The sequence below is a fragment of the Ochotona princeps genome, chromosome 17, assembly GCF_030435755.1.
Source record: "Ochotona princeps isolate mOchPri1 chromosome 17, mOchPri1.hap1, whole genome shotgun sequence".
NCBI lineage: Eukaryota > Metazoa > Chordata > Mammalia > Lagomorpha > Ochotonidae > Ochotona > Ochotona princeps.
The window spans coordinates 15,989,634-16,010,558 of record NC_080848.1 but is presented as its reverse complement, the minus strand read 5'-3'; the positions used below and the strand labels follow the sequence as shown (position 1 = coordinate 16,010,558).

The 20,925-nt window shown below is 53.3% G+C and overlaps 1 protein-coding gene across 2 annotated transcripts; it reads right to left on the bottom strand.

The window, feature by feature from the left end:
* Positions 1–660: 660 nt before the first annotated feature.
* On the bottom strand, positions 661–11,930 carry CAVIN1 (caveolae associated protein 1). Of its 2 annotated transcripts, none has more exons than XM_004599113.2 (2): positions 11,020–11,930; positions 661–1,821 (listed from the first exon to the last, which is right to left on the bottom strand). In XM_004599113.2, the coding sequence occupies exons 1-2, from the start codon at positions 11,488–11,490 to the stop codon at positions 1,120–1,122; spliced, it is 1,173 nt and encodes a 390-aa protein (XP_004599170.1). In that variant the 5' UTR covers positions 11,491–11,930; the 3' UTR covers positions 661–1,119. The 2 variants fall into 2 exon arrangements, with proteins under 2 accessions (XP_004599170.1, XP_058532201.1); XM_058676218.1 differs by lacking the exon at positions 661–1,821 and adding an exon at positions 5,248–5,805 and having other exon boundaries at positions 11,020–11,689.
* Positions 11,931–20,925: the final 8,995 nt, after the last annotated feature.

The following is a 20,925-nucleotide window of genomic DNA, read 5'->3' as shown; positions in this document are numbered from 1 at the left end:
CTCCCCCTCAACACACACACACACACAAGATTCAGGAAAGCTGCCCTGGAGAGGCAGGGAAACCAGTGGGATCTTGGCAAGTCCTGCAGCTTTGGGTGGCAACTCTGGGGAAGGTTCTGGAAATGCTGCCGTGGATGAGGCGGGCTGCAGGGCTAGCTGCTGTGCACGGCGCTCTCCCCACCGGCTGGGTAGTCGGCCATTCTCAGCTTTTTCGGCTCTTTCTTCCTCCCAACTCTCTGCACTCTGCAGCCTGCTGCTGCCCCCTTCTGGAACATTCGTTTTCCCAGCTTTGCGAGAACAGGCTGCAGGCACCACCCAGGCCCCTGGACGTGGGACTGGTGAGACTTCACTTTCTTCCCTTTAAATCTTACCTTCCTCACACACTCCTTCCTCCTGACCCTAAAAAGGGACCTGCTGTTCCGGGATTTAGCATGCTGCTAACGAGGGGACGAATCCTCTCTGTGCCCATTGCCACCTTCTCTTTCCCGTTCCTTTTCCCAAAGCCACAGCCGTGTGCACGCTCCTGCGTGCAAATGCGTAAACATGGAAGTTTGTGGGTCGCTTCCCCACGTCCACTTTCCCCAAAGCTCTTCCTTATTGCGGGGCCCCCGTCCCGCTAAAGCCCTTGCGTGACTCTCTCCTCCCCCTACCCTAGGTCTCAGATCCGACTGCAAAGCGTGGGGGGCGGGTCTTCTACGTGAGCCAAGGTCCCCTGCAGGATTCCATTTTCCTCTTTGGAAAATCTGGCTTTGAAGAGTGGGCCCAGAAGAGCAGGAAAAAGAGCTCACGCAGGCGCGTGGCAGTTTCGGAGCGTGAGTGCGGCCAAAGGGCAGGCAGTCCTCCACCCACCCATCGGGAGAGCCCACCAAGGCCTGGCAGCGACTTCCTCCTGGATCTCCAACACGGAGCCCGTATTTTCACCCAGACTACGTCTGCACTGGGGCTGCCTCCCGCTCCGCCCTCTTGGGGGTAAGGGGTGCTGTTTTCCACAGCGGACCCCAGCAGCGAATCTGGGAGTGGAGGACTAAGGAGTAGGAGGGGGTAGAGGAGCGCAGGTGGTGCGAAAGAGGAAAGTATGTGGGGGGGCGGGGGGCAAGCGCGGGGTGGGGTGGGGCGGGCTCAGTCGCTGTCGCTCCGGTCCACCAGCACGGCATCCGACTCCTCGGTGATCTCCAGCAGCGTGTGCACGTCGGGGCTGCTGGCGCGCAGCAGGTCGCCCGCCTCGCCGGGCTCGGCGCCAGCCTCCTCGTCGTCGGGACCCACCTCCACCATCTCGGTGGCTTTGAGCACCTCCACCTCGCCCTCGCGGATCTTCTTGACGTGGAAGGTGAAGGGCGGCACCTTGTACACGGCCGTCTTGGAGCGCGCGTACACCACGTGGTCGGGCGTGAAGGACTTGCGCAGCTTGTCCCGGGACGTCTTGAGCTTCTCGCGCCGCTCGGCCGGCACGAGGCGCGTGCCCAGCTTGTTCATGCGCTTCTCCAGGGTGTGGCGCGTCTTCTCCAGGTTCTCTTTGGTCTTCAGGCGCGTCTTCTCCAGGTTCTCACGCGTGCGCACCCTGGTCTTCTCCATCTTCTCCTTGGAAAAGGCCTTCTTGAAGTCGTCCACGCGCCGCAGGCCGCTGCGCTTGATGCGCTCGGCGCGCGACTCCTCGACGACCTCCTCCACCTCCACCGCCTCGTCCGACGACAGCTCCAGCGCCGCTGTGTCCTCCTCGGGCCGCTCGCCCTCGCCGGCCTCGTCGCCCTCCTTCTCCGGCAGCGCCTCCGACTCCTTCAGCGACTTGCTGATGCTCAGTTTGGCCGGCAGTTTCACTTCGTCCTGCGAGGGGGAGGAAAAGCAGAGCGGACTTGAGTGAGAGGGTTCAAGAGAAGGGCTGGGCGAGGACGACTTGGGGCCAGTGAGGGGGGTGGGGATGGGGACGCAGGGGCTGGTGATGAGCTAGGGAGTGGGGGGCGCCCTGGATGGTACTTGGGCCTGCTGCGGGCGCTCCATCGTACAGACAACCCGAGGGGTGACTCCAGGCTTCAGGTTAGGATGGGTCTGGGTTAGAATCTTGTCCTCGCGCCCTGCACGCACCGGTCCGAGCAATGGCACCGCTTGCGGCCTCGGGAGATCCAGCTCGACATTGGAAATGGGCAGAGCGCCCTCTGGTGCTCCGTGCCCCACACTGCCCGAGCCAGGCCTCAGCACCAGCGAGTGGCCGAGTTGGTTCAGATGGGTTGGGGTGTAAGAGTTGAGCTCAACGGCCACCTCTAGCGGCGCCCAAGGAGGGTGATGTGAAAGTAACGTCATGGGCATCCGTGGCCTACATTCAAGCCATGTCAGATCAGCCTTCGGTGGGGAGGACAGCGGTGGTCCTAGCCACGCTCCCCCCCCCCTTATCTCCTCATTACTATTTGGCTCTGTCCCAGCCCCTCCCCTTCAACCAGGCTGAGCTAGCTCCAAGGGCCCGGGATCGGTGGATGGTTCCAAATTCCCCCTGATCCCAGAGCTCAGAGCAGCCTCTGCCCTTCCCTCTTTCCCTTGGTGAATTCAGTGCTACCAACGTTTTCCATTCCAAGACTCCAACATCCGGTCTCAGGATCCCTGCTCGCTCACCACCACCACCACCACCACCACCACCACCACCAGGAGCAAAGGAAGTCCAGCCAAGCTGTCGGAAAGGGCTGATGCCACCGCAGGCTCTGTGCTGTTTGCAGCAGTTTTTCTAAAGGACTTCTAAACGGGCAGCTCCAAGTCACAAACACCCCCCCCTCCCGGGCGCTCCTGGGAATCTTTGTACCACCTGCACAGAACTGCACTACCCAGCCCTGAGTCTCTTTCCTCTTCCCTCCCATCCAGCTCCACCCCCCCACCCCGCCCCGCAATTTCCTGGTTTACACTGAAGACTAAGGAACATCCTCTCCTAACTTCCTTCCCTCCCAGTCAATAGCATTAGCACGGACAAAGAAGGAATGCTGGCTCCACTTCTCCCAGCTGGCCACCAGCTCCGCAGGGCACCCAGCCATTCCAAGTGCTCTGTTACCCTACTACACCTCCCAGCAGGCAGGTGACCTGGGCACAGGGCATGCTGGGACTTGTAGTCTCCACCTGCCATAAATGGCTCCTCGCTATCCTGGGCATCTTCGACCTTTCTGTCTATGCCTCTGCCTCTTATCATCTACCGAATCATTAAAGAGGATGTTTGGTTCTGAGTATAGGAAGGGGCCCGATCCCCGGTGGCATCGCCTCCAATTTCCAGTTGTCCTCCGGGGGTCTTGCGCAGTCATTCTTCCTGACTGGTACTGGAGACTCGGGGTTCCCTAAGGCTTTTATGTATCCTCTGGGACCCAGCTCTCCGCCATCTCTTCACCCCTCGTCAGCTGGAAGTTACCTGCTACCCCATTATCAAAAACATTTCCTTTCTTCCCTCCTCTTGGCTCTCTCAACCTAAGGGGGAAAAAAAAGCCACACCTCACCAAAGTATGGGGAAGAGCCTTTCCTCTCCCTAAGCCTAGACAATGTGGATGTGCTGGGGAGGGCTCTAGGGTGACTGTGGGGGAACAGCCAGGAAACTGCCCCAGCTGCTGGAACACAAAGCCACATTGTCTCCCTGCCCCGCCCCCAGCATCCCTGCCTCTCCCTCCTGTTCCACCCCAGAAGGCGATTTTCCTGCCTCTAGCTTCTTTGGCTAGCTGAGCTTGGGAGTGGGCAGAACTGTGGAGGGCACTGCAGGCTGTTGGCAGCCAAGGTTGACAGCCAAGGACTGCACCAACTGAGAGCAAGCCCACAGAGGGGAGGTTTACCCCTCGTGTCTTCCTGAGTGGGGCGGGAAGGTCCTGGGAGGCCCGGGACTGTAATAACCTCCATTCCCAGTGGCCGTCCCTGGATGCTGCATTCTTGGTGGACAGACAGGAGACAGATGAAGTGGCCTTGGCTGCCTGGACACCATCCTTTGGGCCTGGTGCTGGAGAGGAAGGTGCCACACCCTCTCCCCTCCATTCATGGGCTTCTCTCCCTCCCCGCCTCCTTCCTTGGCAAGTCAGGTTTCCCCCGTGACTCATTGCCTTGGAGTGCTGGATGGGCCCACCCAGTCTGCCTGTTGCTACAACAACCTTCAACACAATCCAAAACTGTCTCCCCCCCTGGTTGCACCAGCAGGCACCTTTGTCCCACCCCTCCTCCCTGGCAGAGCTCCTGAGCCCCAGGAGGGGAAAGGTCCTGCTCTCCTGCTGTTTTCCCCTTTGCATTCAACAAAACCACCACTCCCAACAGGCTGGTGTCCAGAGTGACCTTTAATGACCAGGTCAGAACAAAACCATGCATGGCCTCCGAGCATGTCCCCACCACACTCCCCCACCCCCCGCTGCACCCTGCCCCATGTGCACACAGCAGCTCCCACACCCAGGAAGGCACCAGTTGAGGATGGATTTAGAGGAATCCCAGGGAAGTTTCCAATCCCTGCCCCATCTCCATCCCCAACCTCATCGTATAAAGCCAAGCTCTTCTGGCTGAAGTGGCTTTGGTGAAGGTTGTCATTTTATTGAGCACCTACAATGCACCTGGCCCTCAGCTAGGCACTTCACATTTGTGAAGGGGAAAAGAGGGCCAAATAAGAACCTCTCTTGACTCAGTGCTAGCCAGTTTTGTTCCCAATCCCTGTCGAGGAATGGCCAGAGAGGACACTGGAGGGAGCAGTGGGGAATAATGGTGCAGGTGGAGGGAGGGTCCTAGACACTCAAAGCCCACCACTGGAACAGGCTGAGACTAGGAGGTGAAAGCCACCACAGGCAGGGGACCCCCTTCCTGCTGCCATGAGCACTCTCGACAGGGGCAGGCCAGGGAGAAGGGACTTGGGCTACCCCTCCAGAGAGCCGTGAACATAAACTGAAAGGTTATTTATGTCTATGGAAATGTCATGGGGAGGAACAGATGGCAATTAGAGGGAAATTATTAAAAAAAAAAAAAAAAAAAAAAGCTCCTTTTGAGGGAAGGAGTGCTCATGAAAAAAAGAAGAACTTGAGAAATAGCTGTGCTCCCAGGAGGCTGAAGGGTCTGGGCCAAGACAGCCAAGGCCGCCTCGCAGGGCCTCTCTGAGCTGGCAGCTGTGGGAAGCTCCGCCCAGGGCAGACTCTGGCAAACAGGAGGGATCGCTTTGCAAAACAGCTTAAAAAAAAAAAAAACCTGGAAAAAAATCTGCGTCAATGTTTCCCTCAGCTCCAGGGAGGATGTGTAGAGGACATGCATCAGCCCGCCACTCCCCCCCACCCCACCCAGAGAGGCGGGGGTGGCTTGGAAGGCTGTGGCTGAGGCAGCAGGCAGAGGGGGCAGGGAGGGGACCCGGCTGCTGCGTGCACAGCTTCATGCAGGGCGGCCTGGGCAAAGTGCAGGTAAGGGGCTAGCCTACCATGGAAACAGAAGCCAGGCAGCAGGTCCCCACCCATCACCTCCCCCTCACACACACATATTTCACATTCACTTGAACTCTACGTAGCACCAGGAGCTTCCCCATGCCTGCCACACACAAACACACAGCAGTGGGCATCCTGCTCTGGCCGCCACCAAGCAAGGAGCCAATGGCAGGCAGGAATGACCTCCTGTGCCCACCACAGCCCCACCACGACCCTAGAGTCCCGCCTCCGCTGTTGGCTTCTCTGGGACAGGCTCCGGGTAATAGGGCAGGGTCCTGGGTGCCTGCTCAAAGGCTGCACACTCGGGCACGGGGTCGGGCTGCAGGTCAAAGGGTTCAGTCTCAGGCAGAAGGTCCAAAGGCACGGTCTTGGGTGTGGCCGGCTCAGAGGATGCCTTCGGCTTCTTCTTGGGCTAAGATGAGGAAAACGGGTTTAACGGGGGCTTGGGGTAGGAGTGGGAAGGGTTGTGTGTGTCAGGGACTTGGGGACATGCTGACAAAGGGCTGGTGAGGAGTGAGAGACACACCATACATTAGAGGGAATGGAAATCACAGTTTAGATGCCACATCCAGGCAGTCAGGGTACACTCAGGTGAAACAAGCCCACGTCCACCAATGCACCCCACCTACCCCACCACATCCCTGGGCACCTACTGTCCACCTTTCCCCAGCCATGGTGGCACGATGACCATGGCTACCATGAGAGTGGGATGCAGTGGGGAGGGGAGGGCGGGGGAAGGCATTTCCCAAGAGGCCCATTGCTGGCCTCTGCCTGGGGAGGCTCTGCAGAGTGAGAGGGAGGCACACAACTCCACTGTCTGTGGACGCAGACACCGCCCATTCCAGCTCTTGCTCTTCTTTGGGGCAGGGTGGACACTGGGCACCGCCCCGGATAGGCACAGAAGCGCACCTTCCGGGCTATTTTTCCCCTTGGCCACATCCTCGCCTCCTGCTACCCTTGCCACCCTCCCTTCCCCGCCCCTCAAAGCTCGGGATGATGTCAGGCATTAAAACGCACAGAGAGATCAGGATGGAAGGCCAAGCTGGCTTGAGGACAGATCGGCCTGTGTCTCAGGGAACCCTCAGTGGCTCCCAACCCTCCCCGCTGAGGGGCTAGGCTGTCACTCTTGCTTTGGGCATTCGGAAGTCAACAGAAAGGGACGTCAGCACTGCCAGACGCAAGAAATGATGGGAGCAGTAAGGCCGAAAGTCGCCAATAACAAGCAATGGGTCGGGCCTGGCGGCGTGGCCTAGCGGCTAAAGTCCTCGCCTTGAAAGCCCCGGGGTCGGGCTTGGCAGCATGGCCTAGTGGCTAAGGTCCTCGCCTTGATCCCATATGGCTGCTGGTTCTAATCCCAGCAGCTCCACTTCCTCTCTCTCTCTCCTCCTCTCAGTATATCCGACTTTGTAATAAAAATAAAATAAATCTTTAAAAAAAAAAAAAAAAGTCAGTTCAAGTGCAACTTGAGCTGAGCATCACCGACATAAAAAAAAAAAAAAAAAAAAAAAAAAAAAAAGAAAGCCCCGGGGTCCCATGTGGGCGCTGGTTCTAATCCTGGCAGCTCCACTTCCCATCCAGCTCCCTGCTTGTGGCCTGGGAAGGCAGTTGAGGACGGCCCAATGCATTGGGACACTGCACCCGCGTGGGAGACCCAGAAGAGGTTCCAGGTTCCCGGCTTCGGATCGGCGCGCACCGGCCCGTTGCGGCTCACTTGGGGAGTGAATCATCGGATGGAAGATCTTCTTCTCTGTCTCTCCTCCTCTCTGTATATCTGACTATGTAATAAAATAAATAAATCTTAAAAAAAAAAAAATAAGCAATGGGTCCCATGTGGCCCTCAAGGCAGGTACTTAGTCCACACTATTGAGTACACATTGGCCTACTCCGGCATTCAGAGGCTGAGCAGCTAATGGCCATCAATGCTGGCCGCTGGTAGCCAATACTGCACACTCCTACGCAAACACACACAGGGTAGCCCAATGCCCAACTGTCTGCATTAGAGAATGGGGATGCTATGCCCCAGTGTAGGACAAGGCCCCACCCTGATATATGCCGCAAAGCCTGGAAAAGAAGGTGGAGATGGGAAGAGTGAGCCTCTCCTGCAGCCCCTGGGCATCCCTACTTGAATGACAATGAACAAGTGATTGCCCCTCTTGGAGTCTGGGTGGGGTGGGTGGAGAGTTCCCAAGCTAGGACAGGAAGGAGATGACGTGGGTATCTTTCAGGTGTCTTCAAGATCGAACATCCAGGAAAAGGCTACTTTTAAAAGCTTATAGAGGGCCCAGTGCAATAACCTAGTGGCTAAAGTCCTTGCCTTGAATGTATCAGGGTCCCATATGGGTGACGATTCGTGTTCCAGCAGCCCCACTTCCCATCCAGCTCCCTGCTTGTGGTGTGGGAAAGCAGTCGAGGACAGCCCAAAGCCTTGGGACCTGGCACATGTGTGGGAGACCTGGGGGAGGCTCCTGGCTCTTGGCTTCGGATTGGCTGAACTCCAGCCATTTGTGGCTGCTTGGGGAGTGAACCAGCAGATGGAAGATCTTTTTCTGTCTCTCTTTCTCTCTGCATAGCTGACTTTCCAATAGAAATAAAATAACTCTTTTTTTTAAAGTTCATGGAAAAACAATCACTTGCAGTTTTTTTTCATAATATATGTTGCCTGACTCTCAGCTGCCAGCTCATCACCTCACCTTCACAACTGTGACCTTTATGATAGTCAAAATTGTATTAAACTGAAAAGGGAGGAGCACGTGGCTGGCATGATTTCCGTTAATCCTGAGCATACTCTACAAATACCCTCTTAGCTTTGGACTCTGCCCAGGAGGAAAAAACAAACAAACAAACAAACAAAACAAACAAAAAAACCAAACAGCTATTTTGGAGGAAGAGTATGGAAGGCATGCTCTCCGTGGCCATTGGCTGTACGGGCTGAGAGTAACCAGAGTCTTGATGTGGTAACATTTTTGGACACAGGTTTGGGGTTCTTCTGGAGTCAAGGGAACTGTGAGGGAGGGAGATTTGAGTGGGGTTGGGACTTGGCAAGGCGGAGCCAGCCAAGCTATCCGCCACTGCCCAGGCATTCCAGAGGCTCCCTAAACCTTGGCAGCAGAGCTGGGGGTTTCAATTGCCAGTCCCTAGGTGTAGTTCATCAACTCTAGAAACCTCTATTTCCATTGTATAAACCTCCTCTGCTGGGTTCTCAAAGAACTCTAAGGAACTGGCCTGTGCATGGGGTTTTGGAGCCAGTGCCACTTGTCCTGACCCGCCCACCAGTCCTCAGTCCACTAATTCCTGTTGCTAATTCCTGTTCTTGGTGGAGTTCACGATCCCCAACCCCCACACCCCCACCCCTTGCCTCAGCTGCTGACCCAGGGGAGGGGGCTGCCAAGCTGTTAGTCCTGTTCTGGGTACAGGAGGGAAAATGCCCCCAGGGGACCTCAGAAGTGGGCTCCAAGGGAGGGCTGCATCTGCTGTTTATGGATTGGGGGTAAAAAGGGGTGTCTGTGACTTCCCTGGTCCCTGAACCCAGCAAGGAGCCACACAGGGGTTCATCCGCTGGGTGTCCTCCTCCAGCCCGTCCCAATGCCACATTATACCTCCCCCATCTGCAGCTGCATCACTGCCTTCCCTTGCACAGAAAGCGCTTGTCCAGTTCTTTGCCCAGTCCTTCCCTGTCTTGGCCTGGCTGCAGTTACACGCAGGGCGTCCTACTCCCCTGGGCCTGACTTTACCATAAACGCTGCTGCCCCCAGTCTTCCCTATTAGGGCTGCCAAGGCACATGGCTATTTTTACTTCATTCTCTTCTCAGGGGAGGCCCTGCCTCTGCCTTCCCCCAGGCTGAGCCCCACCCCTCAGCCCCCACCTGGAACATCTGTTCTGCAGCTCAGGGAAGTTCAAGTTCAGCCCCACCCCAGCTGTTGGAGTCTCTTCTTCACCTCTGAGCTCCCAACACTTATTTCCCCAGTGGTTTGGTGGGATGTGGGAGGTTGGCTCTCTGCCCCTTCCTGGCCCTGCTTTAGGACAGTCTGTCAAAGGCCGACAGTGATTATCCAGCTGTCAGGAGCTGCTGCTCCAGGCTCACACCTTGTACCTCTCCCTCCTATGTCCCTCGGGGGTGACTCAGGTCTCTAACAATTTCTCAAACCTCCACCCCATCCCCATCCTGTTTCCTCCAAATTCTTTATGGACACAGCCTCAGGCAAACATTGTGTACCCAATAGCTCTACTATTGGCCGAGAAAGTGCCTCTTAGCAAACAGTGGGAAAGGATGGAGAGGGGGACAAAGCCATTTCTGCCTTAGTCCCAAGGACCAGCTCCAGCACGCTCGCCTCCCTGTCTCTATCACTTCCTCCACCCCAACCTCTGCTCCCTGTGCTCTTCTCTGAGCTCTCCCTAATAGAGCCTGAGGACTCTTCCGAAATGCAGCTTAACCAGGCCCTGGGACTGTCAGGGAACAGGGCTCCCAGAAGGATCCCATTAAGTTGCAGCGGCATGTTCTAGCCTTCCTGGCCTTTCCAACCTTCCAGCAGGGAGGAGGAGGGTAAGAAGGAGCCTACGCTAGCCCTCCCTGGGACCCCAGGATCCCGCCTCCCTGGGGTAACAGCTTAAGTCAGGTCCGCGGGCAGCAGGGAAAAGGGAGGCCGGACATGGTCGCTCCCGGCCCAGCCCAGCCCTATCGGGACCCTGCACAGGAGTGGAGGGGAGGAGCTACACAGAGATTCCGGGGTGTATTTCGGGATAGGTTTCAAAAATCGCATTTATATACAAGCGGGACCCGGAGGGAAGAGGTGCACAGAGAGCATCCAGCGGCTTGGGGCCCGCCAACCTCCTAACCTCCTCCAGCCCACTGCCTGGCCGCTCCCAGCCCTCGCCCCCGCAGATGTGCGGGATGATTCACTGCGCCCAAACCGCACAGCCCAGCCAGCCACCCGCCTACTCTCCTCCTCCGCAAGCCTCCCGGAGGCCCAGGCGATGGGCGCGCACCCGGAGGGTGTCTCCAAGGGCGGGCCTAAAAGCGCCCGGAGGCAGGGAACAGGTCACAGCGAGAAGTCAGGGCTGGATCGCGCAGGCTGGTGCGGGGGCGTGGGGTCCGGGAAGCGGGGCTGGCGGTCGGTGGCGTCCCCGCCTGGCGCAGCCCCCGCCGGTGCGTTCCTGAGCCCTGAATCACCGGCTATATCGGGCGGGCAGCGCCGAAGGCCCCAGGTCCGGGCCCCGCTGCCAGTGTCTGCTTACAGCGGGGGCCCCCCAAAGCCGCTACGGACCCCTGGCGTTCCTGGAAACGGCCCCCAAATAGGAAAGCGCTTCACCCGATTCTAGTTGGGAGCGGAGTGGTCTGCGAGGGGCAGGGTTCCCAAGTCCAGCTCCTTAACCTAGTCCCATTAGGAGTTTGGGATCCGAGGGAGGGGCCTGGCTGGGAGGGCAAGGAGTACAGGCGCGACCCTAAATCCCGCCGCTTTCCCTGACCGCACCCCACTCCCGCAGGGACTGGGCTGGAAGGAGGGCGGATCCCGTGCCAGGACACGGGCCCGGGCGGACTGAAGAGTCGCGCCTGGAGCCGGCCTGCCAGCCCCGAGCCCCGGGCCGGAGCAGCGCTAACGCTGGGCGCGGTCCTCTCCGCGGTCTCACCTGGTAGATCATGACTTTGAAGTTGCGGCGCCGCAGCAGCTCGGCCTCGTTGACCTCCAGCTTCTTGATCTGACCGGCCTGGCGCTCCAGGCTGCCTCGTACGGTCTTCACGTTGACGCTGACCTTGCGCACCTTCTCCAGGAGCTTGCTCACCGTGTTGCTCGTGGTGGCGTGCGCCTTGCCCAGCTTGGCCAGTTCGCCCTGGATGCTCTGCACCGCGCCCTCCATCTCCGCCTGCCGCTCCTCCAGCTGGGCTTGGGTCAGCTGAATCTGGTCGACGGCGCCGATGATCTTGTCCAAGAGGCTCAGCACCAGCACGCCATTCACCTGGTCCGACTTGATCAGCTCCTCCGAGCCGGTCCCCGACGGCTCCTCAGCGGCCGGTGCCCCCACCTGGGAGGGCTCACGATCTTCAACTTCGGGCGTCCCGGAAAACGGCCGCTCCACGATATGAAGTGTGACGTCCTCCATGGCTCCCCGGAGCGGTGCGGGACCGGCCGAGCGGAGCTGGAGCTGGAGCGGAGTGAGAGGATCCGGAGAGAAAGGGGGAGCGAGAGGAGGAAGAGAGCGAGAACCGAGAGGCGAGGAAACTCAAGCCACGTCCGTGCGCACCGGGACGCCGGCCAGCACTGTGGGGCGGGGGATCCGAGAGCAACCGGCACCAGGGCCAAACCCTGGAGCCTAGTCCCCCATTGGCTGGCCCCACCCCAGAAAGGGAGGGACCGGGGCAGTAGGGGTGACTGACTCGGAGGAGGGGTGCCACGGAGGGGGGCCCGAGAGCCGAGCGCCCCACCCTGCCCAGCATGGTTGGAATAGTTGGAGCGGGAGACCCGGGCTTGGGCTGCGGAGGCGGAGGGCACTGGACGCGGGTGGAGGAATGTGAAGGGGTGGGGTGGGGGCAGGAATCAGGTCCTGGGAGTGTTGCTCTAGTTTCCCTCTGGCTTAAAAAAAAAAAAAAAAAAAAAAAAAAAAGCCGCAAGACTCCCTTCAGCTATTCAAGGCTCCTCGAGAGTCAGGTGGCTGCTCACCAAGCGAGCATTGCGGTACGGAGGGTATTCCAAAAGATCACCTGAAGGTGCATTTTTCCACGAACTTGTCAAAGACCCCTTCCACTTGCCTGTGTCTTTTGGTTTGAGGAGTGAACGGATCCCTGTCCGTTTTCAAGGAACGTCTGACACTCCCAAGTGTTGGAAAAGCTTTAGGGATCGTTTGAGGAAAGGAAGGGAGATCTTAAGTCGGAGTCTAAGTCCGTGGGGTGAGGGCTGCCAGCTCCTGTTCCCCTGGGACGACCCTGACCGCCGAGCTAGGATGGGCAATGAGATCCAGAGGAAAACCTTCATCCACCTTACACCTCTATCAACCCACCCTCTCTTCCAGTGCACCAGCGCCCTGAGAATTGAGTGACGCTAGAAGAGGCCCTGGAATTCCACCTCCATGTCCTACAATGAGGAGAAGAGGCCCCTGTTGAAGCCAGGTGCCTGCCTGGACCCCGCCTCCCACCTTCCCACCTCCTCAGCACTCTAAAGCTTGGGTAGAGACTGGGAGGTTGGCAAGCATGGCCAAAACACATGTGCTGTTTTTGAGCGTGCTGGCGGAATGGTCACTGAGCTACACCTCACCTGCGGCGGGTACAAAGTAGCAGCGTGGCCACAGAAGTGCCTGCCCTCCTCCATTTTGCTGGCAGAGTCCCCTGGAGTGGCACCAGCTCCCTTTCCCACAGAAAAGTTACAAACCTTTTCCCTGCTTGGGAAATCAGGCCTGAGCTTCCCTGGCTGGCCACAGATGAGGTTGACAAAAGGTCACTGCTGGTGTGGCACCCATCCCCCTTGGGAGAGGTGAAAAGCTGCCCTGCATAGATTCCAGACTCTGTCAGGCTGCCAGAGCGGCCACCAGCCAAGCAAGGGCCACTGACAATGGCCCGGGCAGTGCCCTAATAGCCATTGAATCAAGTATTTTTCCTGCAGGAACATGTGGGTTTCATACATGGGGCTGAAAGAGAGTAAACTGGTGTCTGAAATCCTGTATTCCTTAATGTCTATAGCTACTAGAACCAGCAGGTTAGCAACTAGTCTTAGCATTGGAAAGGCATCTGTTACAATAGTTTACGTTCCTGATAAAGCCATTAGAGGATACAGTGACAGTAGAGAACCTGACAAACCTTCATAAGGGTCTTAGATCTTAAAATATATATATATATATATATATATATATATATATATAGAGAGAGAGAGAGAGAGAGAGAGAGAGAGAGAGAGAGAGCGCCCGGTGCTGTAGCCTAGTGGCCAAAGTCCTCGCCTTGCACACACTGGCATCCCATATGCGTGCTGCTTCTAATCCCGGTGGCCCTGTTTCCCATCCAGCTCCCTGCTTGTGACCTGGGAAAGCAGTCAAGGATGACCCAAAGCCTTGGGACCCTGCACCTGCATGGGAGACCCAAAAGAAGCTCCTGGCTCCTGGCTTCAGATTGGCACATCTCTAGCTGTTGCGACCGCTTGGGGAGTGAATCAATGAATGGATCTTCCTCTCTGCCTCTCTTCTCTGTATATCTGGCTTTCCAAGAAAAATGAAATAAATCTTAAAAAAAGACGAAAAAGATTTTAAACATCTTTTAAAAATTATATTTACAGAGAGAATGAGAGATAGAAAGATGTATCTTGCATCTATTGGTTCACTCCCCAAATGGCTGCAGTGGCCGGAACTGAGCAATTCTGAAGCCAGGAGCCAGGAGCTTTTTTTTAGTCTCCCACGCAGGTATTAGGGTCCCAGGCCTTTGGGTCATCCTCTACTGCTTTCCCAGGCCACAAGCAGGGAGCAGGGTGGGAAGTGGAGCAGCAGGCACATGAGCCAGGAGTGCCCATATGGGATTCTAGCAATTACATGGGGGGAGGATTAGCCAGTTGAGCCTTTGCGTCAGATCCACGTTCTTAAATCCTAAGGTTGGTTATTTTAGCAGGTAACACTTGATATACAAATTGCAAAAAACACTCCAAGAAACACAGTGGCAAGAAATACCTCTACCCCTAGAAACTATTTTCTGTTTCATGAGACAACTGTAGTTACCATTTTCTCTAGAAAATGCTGTATTATGATCATAGACAAGTGAGCTTCCGAAGTTGGTGGCAAAAGTGAAATTTAAAAATACTGAATATTTTCCATGGACTTTTTGAAAGCACTGTTGTATATGAGGGTACTTGAAAGTGTTTGTGGAAAAGTGCATAACTTTTTCTTAAAAGATTTATTTTATAAAAAAAAGATTTATTTTATTTTTATTGCAAAGTCAGATTTACACAGAGGAGGAGAGACAGAGAGGAAGATCTTCTGTCCGATGATTCACTCCCCAAGTGACCGCAATGGCCAGTGCTGTGCCGATCTGAAGCCAGGAGCCAGGAACTTCCTCCAAGTCTCCCTTGTGGGTGCCAAGGCTTTGGGCCATCCTCTGCGGCTGCTTTCCCAGGCCACAAGCAGGGAGCTGGATGGGAAGTGGAGCTGCCGGGATTAGAACCGGCGCCCATATGGGATCCCGGGGCTTTCAAGGCGAGGACTTTAACCACTACGCTATCGTGCCGGGCCCAAAAGTGCATAACTTTTAATTCCATTTTCCATGAACTTTTTTTTTTTTTTTTTTGTATCTTAGGAGGTTTATTCCAACGGAGCAGGAACAGCAAGAAAGAGGGGTGGAGAAGAGAGGGGGGTAAGAGAGGGATAAGAGCGGGATAAGAGCAGGATAAGAGCGGGATAAGAGCGGGGTAAGAGCGGGAGGGATAAGAGCCATTTTCCATGAACTTTTGAAGCATCCTTATATGTGCCAACAAATACATCTCAGCATTGTGCTTTTTTTTTCCTAGCTGTGAATGTATGCTGGGTGTTGTTTCTTGTCAGTACATATGGAACGACAATGTCGGGATTATACTGTATTTGTTTAACCAGATCCCCACCAAGGGAAATTTGCAGATTACAATATAAGCCCTCAGGAAGGGTAGCTTTGAAACAATTTTACTGTTACATTGTTTTGTTTCTGGTTGTCTGTTTACTAGGAGAAATTCAGTCCATACCACTCTGGAAATGTGTTTCACTTCTCCTTGTTCAAGAAGGAATGTCAGTTCTTGTGCATGAATCAAATTATACTCCAAGACAAGTCCAGGGAGTGCATCTCTGACTCATTTAATGCCTCCTTCACAGAATTCTTGCAAAAAGGCTCTGTCCTTCCATAGCTATGTTGGAGACAAAGTTTCTCTCACTGTCCCACTTCTTGCTAACTGCCAACTACATCCAACAGAGGGCATGCTGAGCCATGCTGCACCAGCTTCACCAACACCCCTATGCACCCACCACCACCGCCACCATGTCACAACAGTCCTTTCTGGAACATTCCACTCGGTTACAGGGAAAAGAAGCAGTCATTCCCCCATGAGGAGGTCAGCACACCCAGCTTTGCATTTCCCCTGGCTTGCTGGGCTCGCCCACAGGCACACTGTCCCATTGTGTGCTTTCAGCCCCAGAAACAGAGCCTGCAAGAGGGAGAGTGAGGTCAAAGCAAACAACCCTGTGGCCCTGAAAAAGAACACCAGGAGGCAGGCCTGTCAGCAGTTAGAATCTCAGTGCCCTGGAGCATTCCTCCTACCTCCCTTACCCTTCCTCTCTCCTTCGCTCCCTCTCTCCATGTCTTCAGTAAAGTGTGACTGTTAACCGTGAGATAGGTCTTGGGCTGGGGACTCTAAAAGAATGAATGAATAAAGTCCAGTTTCTCTTATCAAGACAGACAGATAAGCAGCTTCTAGCATAACAAGACAGGTACCCCAGCAGCTTAGGGAAGGTGGTCACTCTTTGGGGAGGGCACAGTGTCTAGGTTTGATAGACAAGGCAGGCAGCGCCTCCTAACCTCAGGAATCACATAAGGTCTGATGATGTTCAGGGGCTGACTAGGCCTCGCTCATCCCCTCTTACCCTGGTTCTGCTCTGAGTTTTATCCATTTACATCTAGGGATATCCAGCCAAAGGTGTGCTATGCTATACTTGGTGCTGCAGCTGTACTGGGAGAGCTCCTGGGGTGGCAGTGGGTTTTGCTAATCATGACCAGCTGGGATAAGGGATGTACCTGCACGTCAGAGAAGCTGTGCTGTGTGTGCGGAGGACCAACCCCTGACAGCTGGTTTTCAGCTTCCACATGCAGGAATGGGAATTTTCCATTTGTGCAACTTGCTGGCTTGCTAGGCCCTGTCCTATCCTTGTTGTCAGTGAGATGTGCCTTCTTCAAAAGTGCCTTCTTTTTTTCTTCAAACATTAGGAGGTGGGGCAACTTTCTTGAGCCAGAAAGCCAGGACTGTTGTTTGGAGGTGTCACTTGGGTGGTAAAACCCACTTCAGGGCCTGGCGGCATGGCCTAGCGGCTAAAGTCCTCGCCTTGAAAGCCCCGGGATCCCATATGGGCGCCGGTTCTAATCCCGGCAGCTCCACTTCCCATCCAGCTCCCTGCTTGTGGCCTGGGAAAGCAGTGGAGGACGGCCCAATGCATTGGGACACTGCACCCGCGTGGGAGACCCGTAAGAGGTTCCAGGTTCCCGGCTTTGGATCGGCGCGCACCGGCCCGTTGCGGCTCACTTGGGGAGTGAATCATCGGATGGAAGATCTTCCTCTCTGTCTCTCCTCCTCTGTGTATATCTGGCTGTAATAAAATGAATAAATCTTTAGAAAAAAATTAACAACAACAACAACAACAAAAAAACCCACTTCAAGGACACAGCCAGTGTGTTTGCTGTGGGGTGGGAAATTTTGTTTCAGGGAAACTACATTTCAGGCCCATGTCCTGAAAATACCAAGAAAATAAGGCAGTGAGCATCCCACGAAATCCCTCGTTCTTGCCTTGAGCATGCACAAAATGAACACAGACGCACACACACAAGTGCCAGGGTCAATGGATGGCCCTGTCCAGACTGCTCGAGATTGGAGCCACCTGTTCTCTCTTTCTGTTCAGACTCTGTCTTCTATCAGTGCACCCACCAGTCCCTCACCCTGAGCTTCTAGAATTTATCCCAAATGGAGCCTTCCTGTCTGCTAAAAGAAGGGCATTCAAAAGCCACCCAGAAACCATATTCCACCAATTACCTCTCCTTTTCTAATTTTATTTGAGCTCTGCTTTAAATAAAGCAGACTTTTATTATTATTTTATCCTTGCTGACCAATATGTCCTTGGGGAATCTTCCATTAGGCCTTGGGACACAGTGTTATTTTTATTTCTTTCTTGTCCTATATGGTAGATTATATTTTCTTTTTTTGAAAATCAGTTTTAGTAACTGTTGGCAAAAGTACAAGAAATTGGCCGCTTTATGAAGGTATAATTCACATACCACACAGTTTAAAGCATATAATTCAGTATTTTTTTTGTTTCACTTTTACATTTTTTAAATTTCTTATTTTAGAGACAGACTGGGCTCCCATTGCAGTTCATTCGCTAAATGCCTGTAACAGCTGGGGCTGGCCAAGGTTGAAGCTGGAAGCTGGGAACTCGATCTAGGTCTTCCACACAGGTGGCCCGAGGCCCAGGAACTTGAACTGTCAGCTGCTGCCTCCCAGGGTGCACAGGAGCAGAAAACTGGGATTGCAGGTGGAGTTTGGGCTTGAACATAGGCGTACCAGGGGTGTCCCAGATGCTGCACCAAATGCCGGGCAGTCCTGGCATAATGAGTTAGTATCACATGTTGCAGGGTGGGTCAAGACTTCCGTTGTTTTTGTAGCAGGATAATCTCCCTTTGTATGAACATGCCATATGGTGTTTGTTCATCAGTTGATGGAAATTTGAGTTGTTTTCGTCTGCAGGCTAGTACGAATAATTCAACTATGAGCTTTCATGACATTTTCTTTTTTTAATTTTACATTTTGATTTTATTTTAACATTGTTTACATAGTTGAGAGGGATGCAAGCCCAGTGGTCCCCAACTAGGGTAGGAAGGGTTGAGATATAGAGAAAAGTGAGTGGGACAAAGAGTTCAGTTGTTTTTTCTACTGTGTCTGCAAGGGAGGAGAGAGAGCTGCACCTTGCTGTCAAACTATATCATCATCCAGGAATGAGGGTATGATGCTTCAATGATGTTTTAGAGACGGTGGTGTGGGGAAAGGGAGTGTTAGTTGAGTGGTTTTGATAGTTCTGAGACATCATTGCTTTAGAAGGACCAGGATTGAGCAAATCTTTCCAAAGTCTCTCAAAGTCCACCTTAAAATATACACACATGGGCCCGGCGGCGTGGCCTAGCAGCTAAAGTCCTCACCTTGAACGCACCAGGATCCCATATGGGCGCCGATTTAATCCCGGCAGCCCCACTTCCCATCCAGCTCCCTGCTTGTGGCCTGGGAAAGCAGCCGCAGAGGATGGCCCAAAGCTTTGGGACCCTGCACCTGTGTGCGAGACCTGGAAGAGGTTCCAGGTTCCTGGCTTCGGATCGGCGCAGCACCGGCCGTTGAGGCTCACTTGGAGAGTGAATCATCGGATGGAAGATCTTTCTCTCTGTCTCTCCTCTGTGTATATCTGACTTTGTAATAAAAATAAATAAATCTTAAAAAAAAAATACACACACACACACATTCTGTGTGAGCGTGCCTGGGTTCCAGTTTTGACTGGGCTCCTGATTCTAAGTTCCTGCTGATGCACAGCCTGGGGGCAGCAGATGACAGCCGAAACAGGAGTTTGGGTCCTTGCTAACCACTGACTTGAGTTTCTGGCTTTGGCCTGGTTAAACTTTCACTATTGAAGGCATTTAGGGAGCCAATGGGGAGAGACACACTCTATTTATATCCCCATGAGCCAGTGGGGAGAGACTCTTTCTCTCTGCCTTTCAAATAAATTTTAAAAACAATTAAAGAAAACCTTAAAAAGTAAAAAGGAATGAATAGACAGCTGCTGAGCAGAAAAAAAATGGCAAGGAGTTGGCTTTCTAAGCAGAAGAAAGAACTTGGTAAAAGCACAAGGACATCTGAGCCATAAGCTGGGATATAGGAGTGAATGCAGGGCAGGTACATGTTGCCCAGCACAGAGCATCTTGGAAGGCCTGCTAGCAGGTCTAGGCTGCATTGCACAGGTATGTGGCATGGTTGAAGTAGTTTAACCAAATTGGAAGGAGGAATTAATTTACTCTCCTGCTAATGCAGACCCGGAGAAGCAGTGGCAAACTGACTGCCGGAATGGGTGATTTGAAAGGAAGAAAGAAAGAGAGGATTATGAAAAAGGGGAAATCACAGAGGTTCAGGTTCCCTGGGAGACCTGGAAGAAGCTCCTGGCTCCTGGCTTCAGATCTGCTGGGCTCCAGTCGTTGCGGCCACTTAGGAAGTGAGGCAGCGAACAAATCTTTCTGTCTCTCCTTCACTCCGTACATCTGCTTTCCCAATAAAAAATAAAAAGAAATCTCTAAAACAAACACATGAATAAATAAAAAATAATTTTAAAAGATGAGCCTTTTTCCTTTCTGCTTTCCTGCTGCAACCATGAGCAAAGCTTTCGAATGAGCCACTCTCAACACATGTAGTATGTGTTCAACAGATGTGTGCCTGTTGGCAAAAACCATTTTGTTTGTGGAATCTGGCCCTTATCCCAGAGAACAGTGCTTCCGCTCCACGTCAGGAACAGGAAGAGTATGAACTCTTGTTTGCACATTGATCCTCAGTGCTCTGCTCAGTTTCCACACTCCCATTGTGCTGTGTGTCCTTAAGAGCAATGACTCATTTTTCCACCCAGGTACATAGTTCTACGAATCCCAGGAGCCGCACACGGGTGTGAAAGAGCGGGCAGCACTGACTTGTTTCCAAGTGTTCAACTCCAAAGAGATCATTTAAATGCTTCTTCCATTAGCTTGAAAAGAATGAGGCAGTTGGGGCCCGGCAGCATGGCCTAGTGGCTAAAGTCCTCACCTTGAACGCACCAGGATCCCATATGGGCGCCGATTTAATCCCGGCAGCTCCACTTCCCATCCAGCTCCCTGCTTGTGGCATAGGAAAGCAGTTGAGGACTGTCTCTCCTCCTCTCTGTATATCTGACTTTGTAATAAAAATAGATAAATCTTTAAAAAATAAATAAAAATAAATAAATCTTTTTTTAAAAAAAAGAATGAGGCAGTTGAACTGTTCAGATCACTCACGCCCCACGCCTGCTGGCATTGTCAAAAAAAGGCTCTGTGCCAAGCACAGGGATACGAAGGAATGATGAATAATTTATATATTTCAAGGGCTTAATAATGTCACTGAGGAAATAAATACACAAGAAGGAGAAGAGCTTCCCCCAAAAATGTCTCTTAATCAATGCAAATGGGTATGAACTAGTTCAACTAAAGTTTAGGAGCTGAATTAAGATTTTCTTCAAAAATTGAAAAGAATTAAAAGTAAAACAAAATGTGGAGACTATCTGGGAAAAGGTTTTCACTCCAAAAATGTCTAAATGATTGGTGTCAGTGTTGTGGCATGCTCAGTTAAGATGCCGCCTGCAATGCCAGCCAGCATTCCACATGAGCCTGATTCAGTTCTAATCCAACTCCTTTCCAGTGCACCTGGGAAGACAGCAGAAGATAGCCTGAGTTCTTGGGTCCCTGAATCTGTGTGCCAGATCTGGATGAAGTTCTACTCCTTAAATTCCAGATTCCTGGCTTCAGCTGAAACCAGCCCTGCTTTTGCATGTATTTGGGAAGCAAACCAGCAGATGGAAGATCTCTCTCCTCTTCTGTCCTAGCAGCTAGGACATGAACTCGCGCCCATATGGGATCCCAGCACAAGCAAGGTAAGGATTTAACCACTGAGCCATTGCGCTGGGCCTTCCTCTCCATTTTTTTTGTAACTCCACCTATTTAATAAAATAAGTAAATCTTTAAAAAATGTTTAAAAATGATGTGGCTGCCAGGCTAATCCCCTGCCTGTGGTACCGTATCCTATA

Coding starts and splice junctions, on each gene's coding strand:
- CAVIN1 (XM_004599113.2), bottom strand. CDS start 11,490: ATGGAGGACGTCACACTTCATATCGTGGAGCGGCCGTTTTCCGGGACG. Junction 1,822..11,019: donor TCAAAGTCATGATCTACCAG/GTGAGACCGCGG, acceptor TCCCCCTCGCAG/GACGAAGTGAAACTGCCGGC.